This window comes from Podarcis filfolensis (assembly GCF_964270895.1).
Source record: "Podarcis filfolensis genome assembly, chromosome: 5".
NCBI lineage: Eukaryota > Metazoa > Chordata > Lepidosauria > Squamata > Lacertidae > Podarcis > Podarcis filfolensis.
The window spans coordinates 92,799,962-92,814,634 of NC_139608.1; the positions used below are offsets into that span (position 1 = coordinate 92,799,962).

The window sequence follows — 14,673 nt, forward strand, 5'->3', positions numbered from 1 at the left end:
GCTTTAAAGGAGCAAAGCGGGAGAGGAGAGGAGCCTTCTCCCCTTATACCCCTCTTCTGCATTATTAGCAGCATCCTTCTCCACACACTCCATGCGTGCTCCTTGTCCCTTGAGTGATTTTCCTTCCCTCCCCACTTAAAACGTGGTTACAAAGCACAGATCCACATGGATCCTCAGGATTTTTGCATTGGGCTACCCCAAACTCACCGTCAGATCACATGTCTGTGGCCACAGCATGAACCACAAAAAATTTTTTTTATAAAATATTTATTGAGATTTTACAAAAACATAGGTTTAGAAAATACAAAGAGAAACATAGTAAAAGAAAAAGATAAAAAAACAACAACATACAAAAATAAATAAAAAATAAAAATACAAGATACAAAAAAACAGATAGATAAAAAAGAATTAAAAACAAATCCATTTTTTATAACTTTAAATTCGTTAGCTTGTTTCCTTGACCTCCTCACACCTCCCCTTTTTGTATTCCCATTTAAGTAATCAAGTCAGCAAATCCTTACCCTCTTTCGTTTATCTTAACTCTATATCTTAACATATTGTACCTCTATATTTTCATCCTTTATCAATTCATTTTTGCATATTCTCATAACTTTGTTGCTAATGCCACTTATTTTCAATCCAACATCATTTTTAGCATTCATTAATTTTACAGTGTTTCTGAAGATAGTCTTTAAATTTCTTCCAGTCTTCTTCCACCAACTCTTCTCCCAGGTCTCGGATTCTGCCAGTCATTTCCGCTAATTCCATATAGTCCATCACCTTCATCTGCCACTCTTCCAGGGTGGGTAAATCTTGTGTCTTCCAATACTTTGCAATGAGTATTCTTGCTGCTGTTGTTGCATACATAAAGAAATTTCTATCCTTCTTTGGCACCAATTGGCCGACTATGCCCAGGAGAAAGGCCTCTGGTTTCTTCAGGAAGGTATATTTAAATACCTTTTTCATTTCATTATAGATCATCTCCCAGAAAGCCTTAATCTTTGGGCACGTCCACCAAAGGTGAAAGAATGTACCTTCATTTTCTTTACATTTCCAGCATTTGTTATCGGGCAAATGATATATTTTTGCAAGCTTGACTGGTGTCATGTACCACCTGTATATCATTTTCATAAAATGATATACATTTAGAATCATAAAATGATATACATTTACATCTCTTAAGGCATTACATGCCGTAAATTTCATACCGGTGGTCCACAACTGTTCCCAGTCCGCAAACATAATGTTATGACCAATATCTTGTGCCCATTTAATCATAGCAGATTTAACCGTTTCATCCTGCGTATTCCATTTCAACAGCAAGTTATACATTCTTGAAAGTATCTTAGTTTTGGGATCTAACAATTCTGTTTCCAATTTTGATTTTTCCACCTGGAAGCCAATTTTTTTGTCCAAATTATAGGACTCTACAAAAATCATACATCCACTGGTTCGTTTAGAATATTTTCTTTTCTTCTTGTTTTCCTCCTCGAAAAACTACATGCGTGTTATGGTCGGGTGCGTGTTATCGAGCGAAAAATACGGTAAAAACTTTCCTGCAGACTGGCACTAAAGCAGTTCATGAGAAGGATTCGGGGGGAGGGAGCCACTGCCTGTAGACAGTTTGAGCAGTTAATTCAAAAAGAAAAGGAAGGTCACTCATGTCTGCCAGTAACTCATTTTTGTGTCAAGTCTACAGAATTTGAATGATCTACAAGAGAAGGGGGCAGTGCAGAGGTGCAATATGTTTGTCCTCTTAGCCCAAAGTGCTGCATTTGTGCACTGGATAGGTTAAATAAAAAAATCAACAGTTGTTAAAATCATCCTGCCATCATATTCTGGCTACAAAACCAGAAGCACCTTTAGCTCTGATGGTAACATAATTTACACGGAGTGTACCCAAAAACGCACAGCAAAAGTGCAGACGTTTTGCATGCAAGCAGAAATGACAGAATTAAACTAGATGCAGCAATGGCTTGCTAAAGTATTTTTGTTTTAGTTATTACATATCTATACCACTCTTCATCCAACACCTTTGGTTCATGTGAAAAAAGTTTGTTCTGAGGCCCATGGTGTGTGTGGGGGTGTGTGGACAGAAACTATTATTACAGAAATCAGCCTTTCATTGAAGCTACTCCAGACTCCACCTGAACAGTGACCTTAATCTCAGTATTTCAGATACAGCCTTGGCCAGGGTTCTCAAATTCCTTTTCCCGCTTCCCTTTTGCCATTTTTGCAGTTGATTCATATTTCTTATCCACATCTATGAGCCTCTGCACACACATTTTGCATACTGCTTCAGTTGCCACCATCTTTAGCTTTTTGCGGTACCCTAAACAATTCAGTTCCCCAAGGTAGCAGATGCCCAAAGCAGCTTTTCTACAAAAGATATTCAAGGCAGCTGACCAAATTTCAAAAGTCTACATACACTAGCAACTTTGATTGCAGGTAGAACAGTAGACTATGAAGATAAGCACAAGCTTTTTAACCTGTCTCTCCAAAAGCCTGCGCCACGACGGCGCTGTGGGCATGTTTGTAGCAGCACCTTGGTGTGCAAATACAACTGGCAATCAAATTTAGCTTAACAGCATGGCTAACTTCAGCTGATTTATGCAAACTAGGGTACTGTGACCCAGGATAAAGATTAAAAAGTGCATTGGTCTCTTGTCCCAGGTTACTGAAGAGGCCACATACGTGGCTTCTTGTCTTGCTCTCAGTCACTGTTACGAACAGGAGTCAGTTGCCCTCCAACTCTTCCTTCTATAGTTTCAATCTGCAGCTGCTCAAAGAAAAATAAATTAAGTGAAAAATCCCTATGCTTATCTGCTCAGTCAGATCTTTTACCTCCTAAACTGGTTCTTAAGGAAGGTCTGATTGGCTCCTAATTTCTGTAAAAAGAACGTTTGCACTACTGAAAAAGTGCAGGAGTTTGAAGGTCCCACATAACTTGAACAAATACATGAACTCGGGAACTGAGTAATGCTTAGCGGCACCCGCCTCTTCCTAATTTCTAGAATGGCTGGTCATGTAGAATACTGATCAGCTGACCCTTCTGGCATAAAGCCACCATGAATGTTTTAAATCTAAAAGAAGAACAAGCATTTTGTGTTTGTACAAATTAGAAACTGCTTTTATTAATACAGAAACAAAATAATTTTAATACAAAGAAGTCATTTTTACTTACTGTATTTAAATGCTTTCGTGTTGTATTAATTTCCTCTTCCCATCATTTCAGGAGCTATTCAAACTATGTTCCACTTCTATTTCTTAACAAGGCATAATTCAAAAAGTTGGAGAGCAACCCATAATATGGTCAGGACCATACAGAATTTTAGTAATGAAATAAACACATCTCTGCAATAAATAATACCAGTCCTTACTAACATCGTTATATTTTTACAAAATGTAAAAAAATAAAAATGATAAAAGGCCAATTATTACAAAGAAACCTAATGCATGTTTATTCTTTAAATAATATGTTTGCAGAACCAAAATATGTTTCTTGCAGAATCTTTTTTTAATGAAGATAGACTTCTTAAAAATTATCAACACTTAGCATTTTAAGGGTGAGCAGTTCAGCAACTCTTCCTGCTCCTACAATTGACAACTTTCTTGCTGGCTTAACAATTATGCTAATCGCTCTTATCTTCTCCTTGGTAATGCCTGTATTCTGGCTTAAGTTCCCATGTGTTTTTGTGTGTTCCCTTAACGTTGTAGATGCCTATTTCTCTTAAAATTTCTTTCAAGTAGCTCTGAAAAAAAAGGAAAAGAAAATATGTAATTTGATATTAATACCAGGCTATTTTACATTAGTGATAAAGATGGTACTAAAATAAACTAGCCTAGGCCAGAAATTGCTGCTTAACAGTTTAATAATGGAATTTTCATCTGCACGCAGAATTAGGCTCGGCTTACCTTCCATGTAAATCCTTTAATTGCAACGGTTTTGTTTAAGAGTATGAAGCATATGTTCATGGGAAGAACAGAACTGCAGAGCCACAAAAGATGAAGATTCTTAAACACAGAGAATATGCTCTGGAATGCAGACTAAGGTAGTTCAGATGTTGCAATGATAAGGCGATAGCTGTTCCACAGGGCTGTGTGTGTTTGCGACAAATGTCTTTTAACAGCCTGTGGGCTTTATCAGGTCCACCAGGCCTCTGAATTTGGCCCACAAGGCCATTTGGGGCAAACCACACCCACCCGCCAGTCACCTGAAGTTCATATGCAGTTAGGTACAGAGAGATGTTATCGCTTATCTAAGCACAACAGCAAAGAGGAAGGGGAGCCTCTGCCTGCTGCCTTTTTGCAAGCAGAGCTTAATCACCAAGAGGGATGCGGGTGGCGCTGTGGGTTAAACCACAGAGCCTAGGGCTTGCTGATCAGAAGGTCGGCGGTTCGAATCCCCACGACGGGGTGAGCTCCCGTTGCTCGGTCCCTGCTCCTGCCAACCTAGCAGTTCGAAAGCATGTCAAAGTGCAAGTAGATAAATAGGTACCGCTCCGGCGGGAAGGTGAACGGAGTTTCCGTGCGCTGCTCTGGTTCGCCAGAAGCGGCTTAGTCATGCTGGCCACATGACCCGAAAGCTGTCTGCGGACAAACGCTGGCTCCCTCGGCCAATAAAGCGAGATGAGCACTGCAACCCCAGAGTTGGTCACGACTGGACCTAATGGTTAGGGGTACCTTTACCTTTTATAATCGCCAAGAGCAGGCAGAGGTGCAACTCTGGCCTTAGTGCTGTGAAGGCTACAGCTCTGTGATGGAACATCTGCAGAAGGTACCATTACTGAGCTAAAAGGACTATCCTAAGGCAGCTTTTTATCTCCCAGGCCCCTACCACTGCCTCCACAATGCAACTGCTCTGGCTACAGTTTGAAAGGAAACCGCAACATGGCGGACAGAAGCTTGTCAACCCTTTCTTCCTGCACCATTTTCCTAATCACCTCCTCCTCTGGGCAAAAAGATGAGCTCATGGTTCTAGACTTTCCTTCAAAATTACAGTCATGGTAACTTCAGTGTATAAATATTTAGTTCTAACCCTTAGCTGTAAACCTATGAATATAGTGAGATAACTTCCAAGTAAACATGCTTAGGATCAGGTAATCTTTCCTTTAGTCTTGGAAAACGATATAAAAGAAAATATGAGCAACAGAAAATATATTGCAAAGTGAATTAATGTAGGGTATCTGAAGGATCTCCAGTCTAGTCTCCTAATGTTGTGGGCAGCTGTTACCCCAGGTTACCCCATAAGTGTCAAGGTGGTGGTTGGAGAGACTGGGTGACCTACTGTGGCCAGTCTAATCCAGGACGGGTTTTGCCCCACAATGCCTCCCTGTGGTTACAGGCCTGTGACACAGGAAGAAAATAAAGTGTGTATCAGCTCTGGAGCAGGAGGTCCATGAATGACAAGCTTCTGATGTGTCATTTTATGTCTGATTTTTCTCATTTCCTTTCTGGGTGAATACAAAGTATTGTAATTGTGGTAGATGCAGTTTGAACATACATTCCAGAGCATGTTCAGAGCAGCAAATGTCTGCTCAAACCACTTGCACTACACTTAATATGTTAGATCTGTTTTCAGCATGTTTTAGCATTTCACTGCTGCAAGGATTACTCATACAATATCCTCCCACCACCAGATGGCAGCAACTCATCATATGAGCATCCAAAAAAGATTTTCAAGAGGGAAAACTGCAAGTAATAGAAGGCACCATTCTCGACCACTGCTCTGCACTCACCATAGGCTTCAAGTGTGCCTTTCTGCCACTGATGGTGCAAAAGGATGTAGGAAGTGCGCAATATAGTGGTACTATTGCCGTATTCTGGCCAAGTTTGTCGTAGTTATTGGAAATAACCGACTTGGCGATGACTGCACCATGGCTTCTTCCAGGGCTAAGTGCCTGTTCTGCAACCTAGTCCGCCTTGACTGTACTTCTCCAGTAAGGCTGCCTAAGGTGCAATTCTGACAATGAGACATCCTTCCACATTAAGGACAAACTTTGTGGACCCCATGGAAGAGGTCTACCCCTTTGCAATCAACACTAAGCCTTCACATCCCTGCCAAAGAGGCATGGAGTTTGATAAATAGTTGGCCACCTTGCTAGAAAACACACTAACTGCATTGTAAGGTCACATGGGTATTTTCAAATTTCTAGTGAAAATATAAGCCGGCTACACCAGTTAGGCAACTAGAAGCACATGCGCACTGCCTGCAGATGAAGGCCAGAACCAAGAGGTAAGTAATCAGCCCTGGCAAAAACTCTGAAAAGTGAGTTTGATAAACACTTAGAATCATAGAATTGTAGCGTTGGAAAGGATCACAAGCGTCATCTAGTTCAACTCCCTGCAACGCAAGAATCTTTTGCCCCAATATGAGACTTGAACCCACAACGTTGAGATTAATAGTCTCATGCCTTTCAGAAGCCCACCCAAGTTTTCCGTGGAGATTCTGGTACGTACTGAGTGAAATAATATATGCTTCATGGGATCCACAAAAACGTAGGCGTTTCCCTGCTTGGTAGCATATACGATGGTCTAGGAAGGCTTTGCAAGTGCTTCCTCACCATCAACCTGACCCAAGGCCAACATCTTGGGTCAGGACATTGCCAGCACTCCATGCATCAGCTTTGGTGATCACACGCTTGAGGTGACAGACAATTTTGTCTACCTGGGCTCCACCATAACCAGAAACCTCTCCACTGATGCTGAGCTGAACAAGTGTATTGGCAAGGCAGCTCCGGCAATGGCTCACCTCTCCAAAAGGGTCTGGGAGAATGTGATGCTAACAACCAAAACCAATATGAAGGACTAACAAGCTTGTGTGTTGAGTGCACTGCCTTATGGAAGTGAGTCCCGGGCAACTTACAACCGACAGGAGCGATGCCTTAGTGCCTTCCATAAGCACTGTGTCAGGAAGATTTTGGCACAACAGGCTCATAAATATGTGCTCTTCCAAGCCCACATTCCCAGCATGGTCACACTTCTGCCTCAGCAATGTCTACACTGGCTTGGTCATGTCCACAGAATGGAAGATGGCAGGATCCCCAAGGATGTGCTCTAAGGGGAGCTGGCTTCAGGCCCCAGGTGAAACAATGGTAAAAAGAGAAGCAATTGTGCCTCATGAAACTTGAAAAACACATGGTCATCTTAGTGCTCTACAAAGAGCAGCCCTTCAACTCTCTGATGAATGCTTACTGCAATTCTATTGATTCATTCATTTTGGACTGCAGCTGTTCAAAAAAGCAAATTTGGGTGCTGTGATACCCCTGGAAATGCCTCCAAATATAAATATTGCAGGGTCACTTCCGTGGAAAACCTTTACATCCTTATGAAAATTCATGAAGCAATTCATAATTAGGTTGCCAGTGCCGCTTCAGATCCTCATGCAGTACCTAGAGGCGTAAAAGGGTGTTAGCTCCTGAAAAGTCATCTGATACCAATGTGATTTCAGATCCTTTTAAACCCTTTGTGGCTCCAGAACTCAAGGAAGCAGAGTGTAGAATGAGAAGAGTGTGTTACCCGTAGAACTTTCCAAGATGCACATTTTATTCTCTTTGCAATATATTAGCTGTGTTGACCCTCCCAGCTTCCCCTGTCAAAAATCAGCCACTGGAGTCTACCACTCAAAGTCAGAGAGAGCTGTCACTCCAGTCTATTATCATGTGACTAATCATGTAATATACGGTAGAACAGAGACTATACACTCACTCTGACACTGACTAACATAAGGAGGCACAAATAACCATTAACAATTCTGATTGTGGACTGTTGGGAGGATTAAGAACACACAGCCACTCTGGGCCAAGACAAGAAATGGACTGAGGCGTTGACTGATGGTTACTGACAAAGATCTTACTGGATCTCCTGCCTTCAGACATAAGAGGGCAGTATAACCCCACCATGCCATTGTTTACTGCCTCTGAATAGGCATGACTAATATTGGTCTACGAATTCAAACAGGTCTGCTCTGAGAAGAGATTAACTGGATGCAATCCAAAGACTGCAGTAATATTATGAACACTTATTTGGTAGTAAATCCCAATGAAATCAATAGGATTAACAGGATCTGCTAACTGGGCCCCAAGTGTTGATCTTTATGTGCAGTGGAAGCACACGGATACAAATTCTGTTGGGTGACATTTTTCAACAACAACAACAACAACAACAGACTGGGTTGTCCCAGCCAATCTGGGTTGCTTTCAACAAATTATAAAATCACAATAAAGCATCAAACTTCCCTAAACAGGGCTGACTTCAGATGTCTTCTAAAAGTCCTCAGTTTATTTGTCTGACATCTGATGGGAAGGCATTCCACAGAGTAGGTACCACTACTGAGAAGGCCCTCTGCCTGGTTCCCTATAACTTCACATCTCCCTGTGAGAGGACCACCAGAAGGCCCTCGGAGCTGGACCTCAGTGTCTGGGCTGAGGTATACAGGGCCCTTCAAGTATACAAGGCCAAAGCCGTTTAGAACTTTAAAGGTCAGCGCCAACACTTTAAATTGTGCTTGGAAACGTACTGGGAGTCAATGTGGATCTTTCAGGACCAGTGTTATATGATCCCAGCAGCCACTACCAGTCACCAGTCTGGCAGCCACATTCTGGGTTGGTTGTTTCCGAGTCACCGTGAAAGGTAGCCCCATGTGGAGTGCATTGCATTGGTTCAAGAGATAACCAGGGCATGTACCACTCTCAGCTCCATCGGTATGCCGGGTCTCAGCTGGCATACCAGATGGAACTGGTAGACAGTTGCCCTATGCCACAATGGACAGCTGTGAGTCCAGAGTGACTCCCAGGCTGCGCATCTAGTCTTTCAGGGGCACAGTTACCCCATTCAGGACCAGGGAATCCCCTGCACCTGTTCGTTCTTTGTCTCCAAGAAACAGTACTTCTGTTTTGTTGTGATTCAACCTCCATCCACGAACCTCCATCCACCCATCCTCCAACTGCCGCCAGACACCCACACAGGACGTTCCCATGATTGGGCCTGAAACCTGATCGTCGTTGTTGTTCTTTAGTCATTTAGTCGTGTCCCCATGACCCCATGGACCAGAGCACGCCAGGCACTCCTATCTTCCACTGCCTCCCGCAGCTTGGTCAAACTCATGCTGGTAGCTTCAAGAACACTGTCCAACCATCTCGTCCTCTGTCGTCCCCTTCTCCTTGTGCCCTCCATCTTTCCCAACATCAGGGTCTTTTCCAGGGAGTCTTCTCTTCTCATGAGGTGGCCAAAGGATTGGAGCCTCAGCTTCACGATCTGTCCTTCCAGTAAGCACTCAGGGCTGATTTCCTTAGGAATGGATAGGTTTGTTCTTCTTGCAGTCCATGAGACTCTCAAGAGTCTCCTTCAGCACCATAATTCAAAAGCATCAATTCAATTCAAAGCAGGCATCTTTTAATTTCGTGGCTGCTGTCACCATCTGCAGTGATCATGGAGCCCAAGAAAGTAAAATCTCTCACTGCCTCCATTTCTTCCCCTTCTATTTGCCAGGAGGTGATGGGACCAGTGGCCATGATCTTCGTTTTTTTAGATGTTGAGCTTCAAACCATATTTTGCGCTCTCCTCTTTTACCCTCAATAAAAGGTTCTTTAATTCCTCCTCACTTTTGGAAGGGGTCCAAATAGTCCAGACGTGCCTGGAGTTGTTTCTTTGACACCCACTCGATCACCTTGCCCAAGAGACTGGATGGCCATAGTGGTGGGGTTCAAATATTTTTTTTTTAAAGAAGTGGTTTGATAACCACTTCTTTAAGGGGGTCTGGGAAGGCTCCCTCCAAGAGGGAAGCATTCACCAACCCACGGACCCCAGGAAGGGAAAGGGTTGAGAAGAAAGGTGGTTGGTTTTACTCATCCAAGCAGCCTCTCCACATCCTCAGAGGTAACAGGTTGAAATTGATTCCCTACAACTTGACTAGACAGAGAGCTGGCACTCTCCCGCCCTGGCCTTGCTACCATGGTGGAATTTACCTCCTTCCAGATTCAACCAATTTTATCTGCAAAAAACTTTGCAAAATCGTTGCAGGAGTACTTGGAGTTCTTACTGGACCCTGATGACAAAGGTGGTTCTACGAACTACCGGAAAGAGTCTCCTGCAACTGTTTTCTGCTGATGCAATGGGGGCAGCAATGAAGGTGTTCTTTGCCTCTGTCATTGCCACTTGGTAAGCTCGATGTTCAGTTCAATTCAGAATGAGTCTTTCACTACTGTCACTCTAGCCATCTCAGTGATTATCTCATCGCCCTCAGACCTGGGCAATACCACAGAACCGTTCGAGCTCCATGCATTTGGAGAGGGTGCTTTAGAGCCAGACAGTCGATAGCCCTGGTTATCTCCACATTCCAGTGGGCCACCAGGGAATCAGCTGAGAGGCTACCACTCTCTGGAAGCCATTTGGATCCCTGCCATTAAGTGGCAGGGGCGGACCATCAAACTGGTCCCACCTCCCTGCAGAGAAGTCTAGTTGCACCAGGAAGTAATTTGACCATGGCACTTCTTTTGTTCCACTGGAACTTAGTGTCAGATCACGCACACCGAAATCTAAGCCATTGGCTTAGGGCCAGATTTATTCAGGGAGAGCCCCATGGAGGCCATGCTTTCCACAAAGTCCTGAGCTGTCAGGAACAAATGCTGCCAAAATAAAATTGCCCAAGAGGACCATTAACAATGCCTAAATGAAATTAACCTAGTCTGTCAAGCTGCCAGCTTTACAAACTAATTACTGACATCTAGTAATCAACAGACAGTCAAGCACAAAGCAGCCAAATCAGGTACTTTGCAGAGATGAAAAAGAATACAAAGATAAAGCTAACAAACTGACAGCAGAAAAGGGCACATTTTGAGTAGCTAAATTGGGAAAAGCAAGTACTTAGAAATTAATTTTAATACAGTACTGAAAGGGCTTGGAAAACTGGCTAAGCAAAAGCTTTGAATACTAAGATTAATTTCACCTTGTTTAACAAGTGCTGAGAAAACTTTCAATCAGAAGAAAAGCAGTGAACTTGTCTCAACATGACCCAACCTTCCTTTCTCTAATCCGGGGGTGGCCAGCTTCCAAGAGACTGTGATCTACTCACAGAATTAAAAACTGGCAGTGATCTATCCCCATTTTTTAGGGGTTCAGATCAAAGTTTTTTTAGGGGGTTCAGGAAGCATAAGTTGCTTAGCTTTTTGGGGGGCGCAACATTTTTACATTAATTTGGGGTCAAAGAGAAACAGCAACTTACCGAAGGATCGCTGGGGGGGAAACAGCCTCAGTTTGTAAACTCTGTCTTCCCTTCTCCAACAATGATGGAGGGCAGGGTGAGGGGGAAGGGCCAGCGATCGACTGCGATCAACCAAAGCCTCACAGGGATCGACCAGTAGATTGCGATCAACCTGTTGGACATCCCTGCTCTAATCCACTCACTCGGTTCTACATAACTGTTCTCAGCAGGCTTCCTCAAACTTGGCCCTCCATATTTATTTTTGGCCTACAACTCCCATCATCCCTAGCTAGCAGGACCAGTGGTCAGGGATGATGGGAATTGTAGTCTCAAAACATCTGGAGGGCCGAGGTGGATGAAGCCTGGTTCTCAGTCTCTGGGAGCTGGCAAACAGGGCCAGTAAACTGGAAGATTTGAGAGGCATTGGTGGAAAAGACAGAACAAAGTGAGCTTGTGCCTTTGGGGCTAAGGCTGGTTGCTTATCTAAGGCTGGTTGCTTGCTGTTAGAAGGCTTGCTTGTGTGCTTTTGTGTGTTCTTGGCCATGTGCTGTACTACAGCACATGGTCTGAGGGAGAGGAACTACTGCTGAGAAAGGAAGTGAGATGGAGCTAGCAAACCCCATTTCTACATCACTGGGAGATTGCAAACAGGGGTGTTTGTGAAGGTGTTTCGCAGGAAAAAGCTGAAGTGTTGTGTTGGAGTGCATAGGAGCAAGAGACATGGATAGCGAGAGCTGCTGCAGTGACCAGCCGTGCCAGTGGCTTGTTTATTTTTCTACCTGAGGAATTCCACAGCTTTACTTGCAGCAAGTGGCTGCCCTGCTGGAGGAGACGGTACAACCCCTTGAGGCACTTTGAGCTATCAGGGAAGATGAAAAATTTCTGGACAGAGCAGAGCAGGCTGTTCTGGGAGAGCAAAAGATGTGGAGTGTTGTACAAAATTGCTGTCAAACATAACTATGCACGAGTGTTAGTTAGTGCATGAAGGGGTTAAGACCACAGAGTTGCATTGCTAGACTCAGGTCATGCTTCTTATTCACTTTCCTTTCCTCACTCTTCATGCCATGTAACCAACCAGAAAGGACATGTCTGAGTTTGCTAGAAGTTCAGAACGCATGCTTGTATTAATCTTTCTGTATTCTGTACCTGTGTTCTTCTGGCTGCTACATGGAATAATGCATGAACCAGACCTTTGGATTTTGTCAGTAAAGCTTTTAAACTTACTTAACAGTTGTGTGGTCTGTTCATTGTCAGAGGGGTAGAGAGAGGGGCAACCATTAGAAGTGAAACAAGATATGAAAAGGGGTCTAACAACCTACATTCCCAAGCTATGCTTCTGCTGAACTCTGCAACTGTTTTAAACTTTGCTGCAGCCTCTCTCCAGCTGGAGAGAATCCAGGAATCTGGCCAATTCTGTTGTTAATTACCCATATGTGGGTCACAGATCTTATTTCCCCCCAACAGATGCCTCTAGAGAGGAAGATCACCACATGCAGCAAACAAACATGTGGAAGAACATGGCCTTTATCATGTGAGGTGAATTTATGTGGTACAATTCATTTTATTTTTTTATTTTTTAAAAAATAATGTATATAGTTATATACAGCCTGTTACGTTTGTGTTGTTATCAGTTTTGTATATATGTGACAAAGGGTTTGGTTGTGTTTTGAAGGAACTGGAACAGAGCAATGGGAGCTCACCCCGTCACTGGGATTTGAACCACTGACCTTCTGATCGGCAAGCCCAAGAGGCTCAGTGGTTTAGACCACAGCGCCACCCACATCCCAAGGTACAACTCATTTTAAAAACACATGTCTGTGATCTAAAGTCTGGCATTAACTCCAGGCTTATGGATAATGACAGTACTTGGCCATTTTCCATGGAAACTTGGCATGACAGCTTTTTAGTCCCTTTCCATTTGGTATTCTGGGGACAATTCTCACCCCAGAGAAAAGTTCTCTGGAATTCTCCAAGGACAAAAAGTGTGAACTGGGAGGCCCAGAAGAACCTGGCCAGGATAGAACCCCATAATGTCTATCTTGCAGTTCCTGAATTTGCCACCAAACCAATTCCCAACATTTTTGTAAATGCTGGCTTAAGAGTTAACCACAAGATTTGTCAAGATTTGTTATTTGTTCAAATCCATAGAAATGTACTTTCACACTCTTGCTTTTAAAAGGATGCTTGTTAAATTGTTCCTACTTAAATTGTTCCCTTGATAGTTAGGTTTTGTTTTTTTCGAGAAAACAGATTGGTGATAATGGCAATAAGATTGCACTTGCAGCACAGAAGACTGTCAAAAATGCATTTTATAAAAATGCATTTGGTTACAAGAAAGCTATTAATGATCCTCAATACAGATTTTTAAATAAAGTGTAAGCTGTTCATACAGCATAATAAGAGCATATTCTGGGGAGCTAAAGAGTTCATAAACATTCAAGCCCTGAGTATTACTTTTCAGATATTACAAGGATGATAAATACAAGTGAGAAATATAAATGTCTCAGGATGACAGAAGGATTCACAGAAGCGTTTGGACACACTTTGGAGTACTCAAAGCATTTATCACAGAATCAAAGAATTACAGAACTGTAGGGTTGATGACAACAAAGATCCGTATAGTTAAAGCTATGGTTTTCCCAGTAGTGATGTATGAAAGCGAGAGCTGGACCATAAAGAAGGCTGATCACCAAAGAATTGATGCTTTTGAATTATGGTGCTGGAGGAGACTCTTGAGAGTCCCATGGACTGCAAGAAGATCAAACCTCTCCATTCTTAAGGAAATCAGTTCTGAGTGCTCACTGGAAGGACAGATCCTGAAGCTGAGACTCCAATACTTTGGCCACCTCATGAGAAGAGAAGACTCCCTGGAAAAGACCCTGATGTTGGGAAAGATGGAGGGCACAAGAAGAAGGGGACGACAGAGGACGAGATGGTTGGACAGTGTTCTTGAAGCTACCAGCATGAGTTTGACTAAACTGCGGGAGGCAGTGGAAGACAGAAGTGCCTGGCGTGCTCTGGTCCATGGGGTTACAAAGAGTCGGACATGACTAAACAACTAAACAACAACAACAACAACAACAAGGGTTAATGAATTGGAAGGGATCCCAAGGGGCATGTTGTCCAACCCCCCACAATGCAGGAATCTCAACTACACCATCCATGGCATGCGGCCATCCAACCTCTGCTTAAAAACCTCCAAGGAAGCAGAGTCCACAACCTCCTGAGGGAGTCTGTTCCACTGTCAAACAGCTCTTACTGTCAGAAAGTTCTTCCTGATGTTTAGTTCGAATCTCCTTTCTTGTAACTTGAAGCCATTGGTTCAAGTCCTACCCTCCAGAGCAGGAGAAAAAAAGTGTGTTCCCTCTTCCATGTGACAGCCCTTAAGATATTTGAAGATGGTTATCATGTGTCCTCTCACATTCCTCTTTTCTAGGCTAAATATACCTCTTTCAACCGCTGCTCATAAGGCT

At 43.1% G+C, this 14,673-nt stretch overlaps 2 protein-coding genes and 1 long non-coding RNA gene across 3 annotated transcripts in view; 1 reads left to right on the top strand and 2 right to left on the bottom strand.

The window, feature by feature from the left end:
* The window catches only part of SPON2 (spondin 2), a 460,822-nt gene that overhangs the window by 381,249 nt on the left and 64,900 nt on the right, over positions 1–14,673 (top strand). The window lies entirely within an intron of this gene.
* Positions 3,102–14,673, bottom strand: part of GTF2F2 (general transcription factor IIF subunit 2) — a 66,558-nt gene continuing 54,986 nt past the window's right edge. Inside the window, exon 9 of the mRNA XM_083616074.1 lies at positions 3,102–3,752. Within this exon, the coding sequence (XP_083472200.1) occupies positions 3,633–3,752 (120 nt within the window). The 3' untranslated portion in view covers positions 3,102–3,632. The remainder of the gene's footprint in view (positions 3,753–14,673) is intronic.
* On the bottom strand, positions 5,639–8,991 carry LOC310763602. Its single transcript, XR_014548707.1, has 2 exons — positions 8,789–8,991; positions 5,639–7,867 (listed from the first exon to the last, which is right to left on the bottom strand). It is a non-coding gene; the product is annotated as an uncharacterized lncRNA (long non-coding RNA).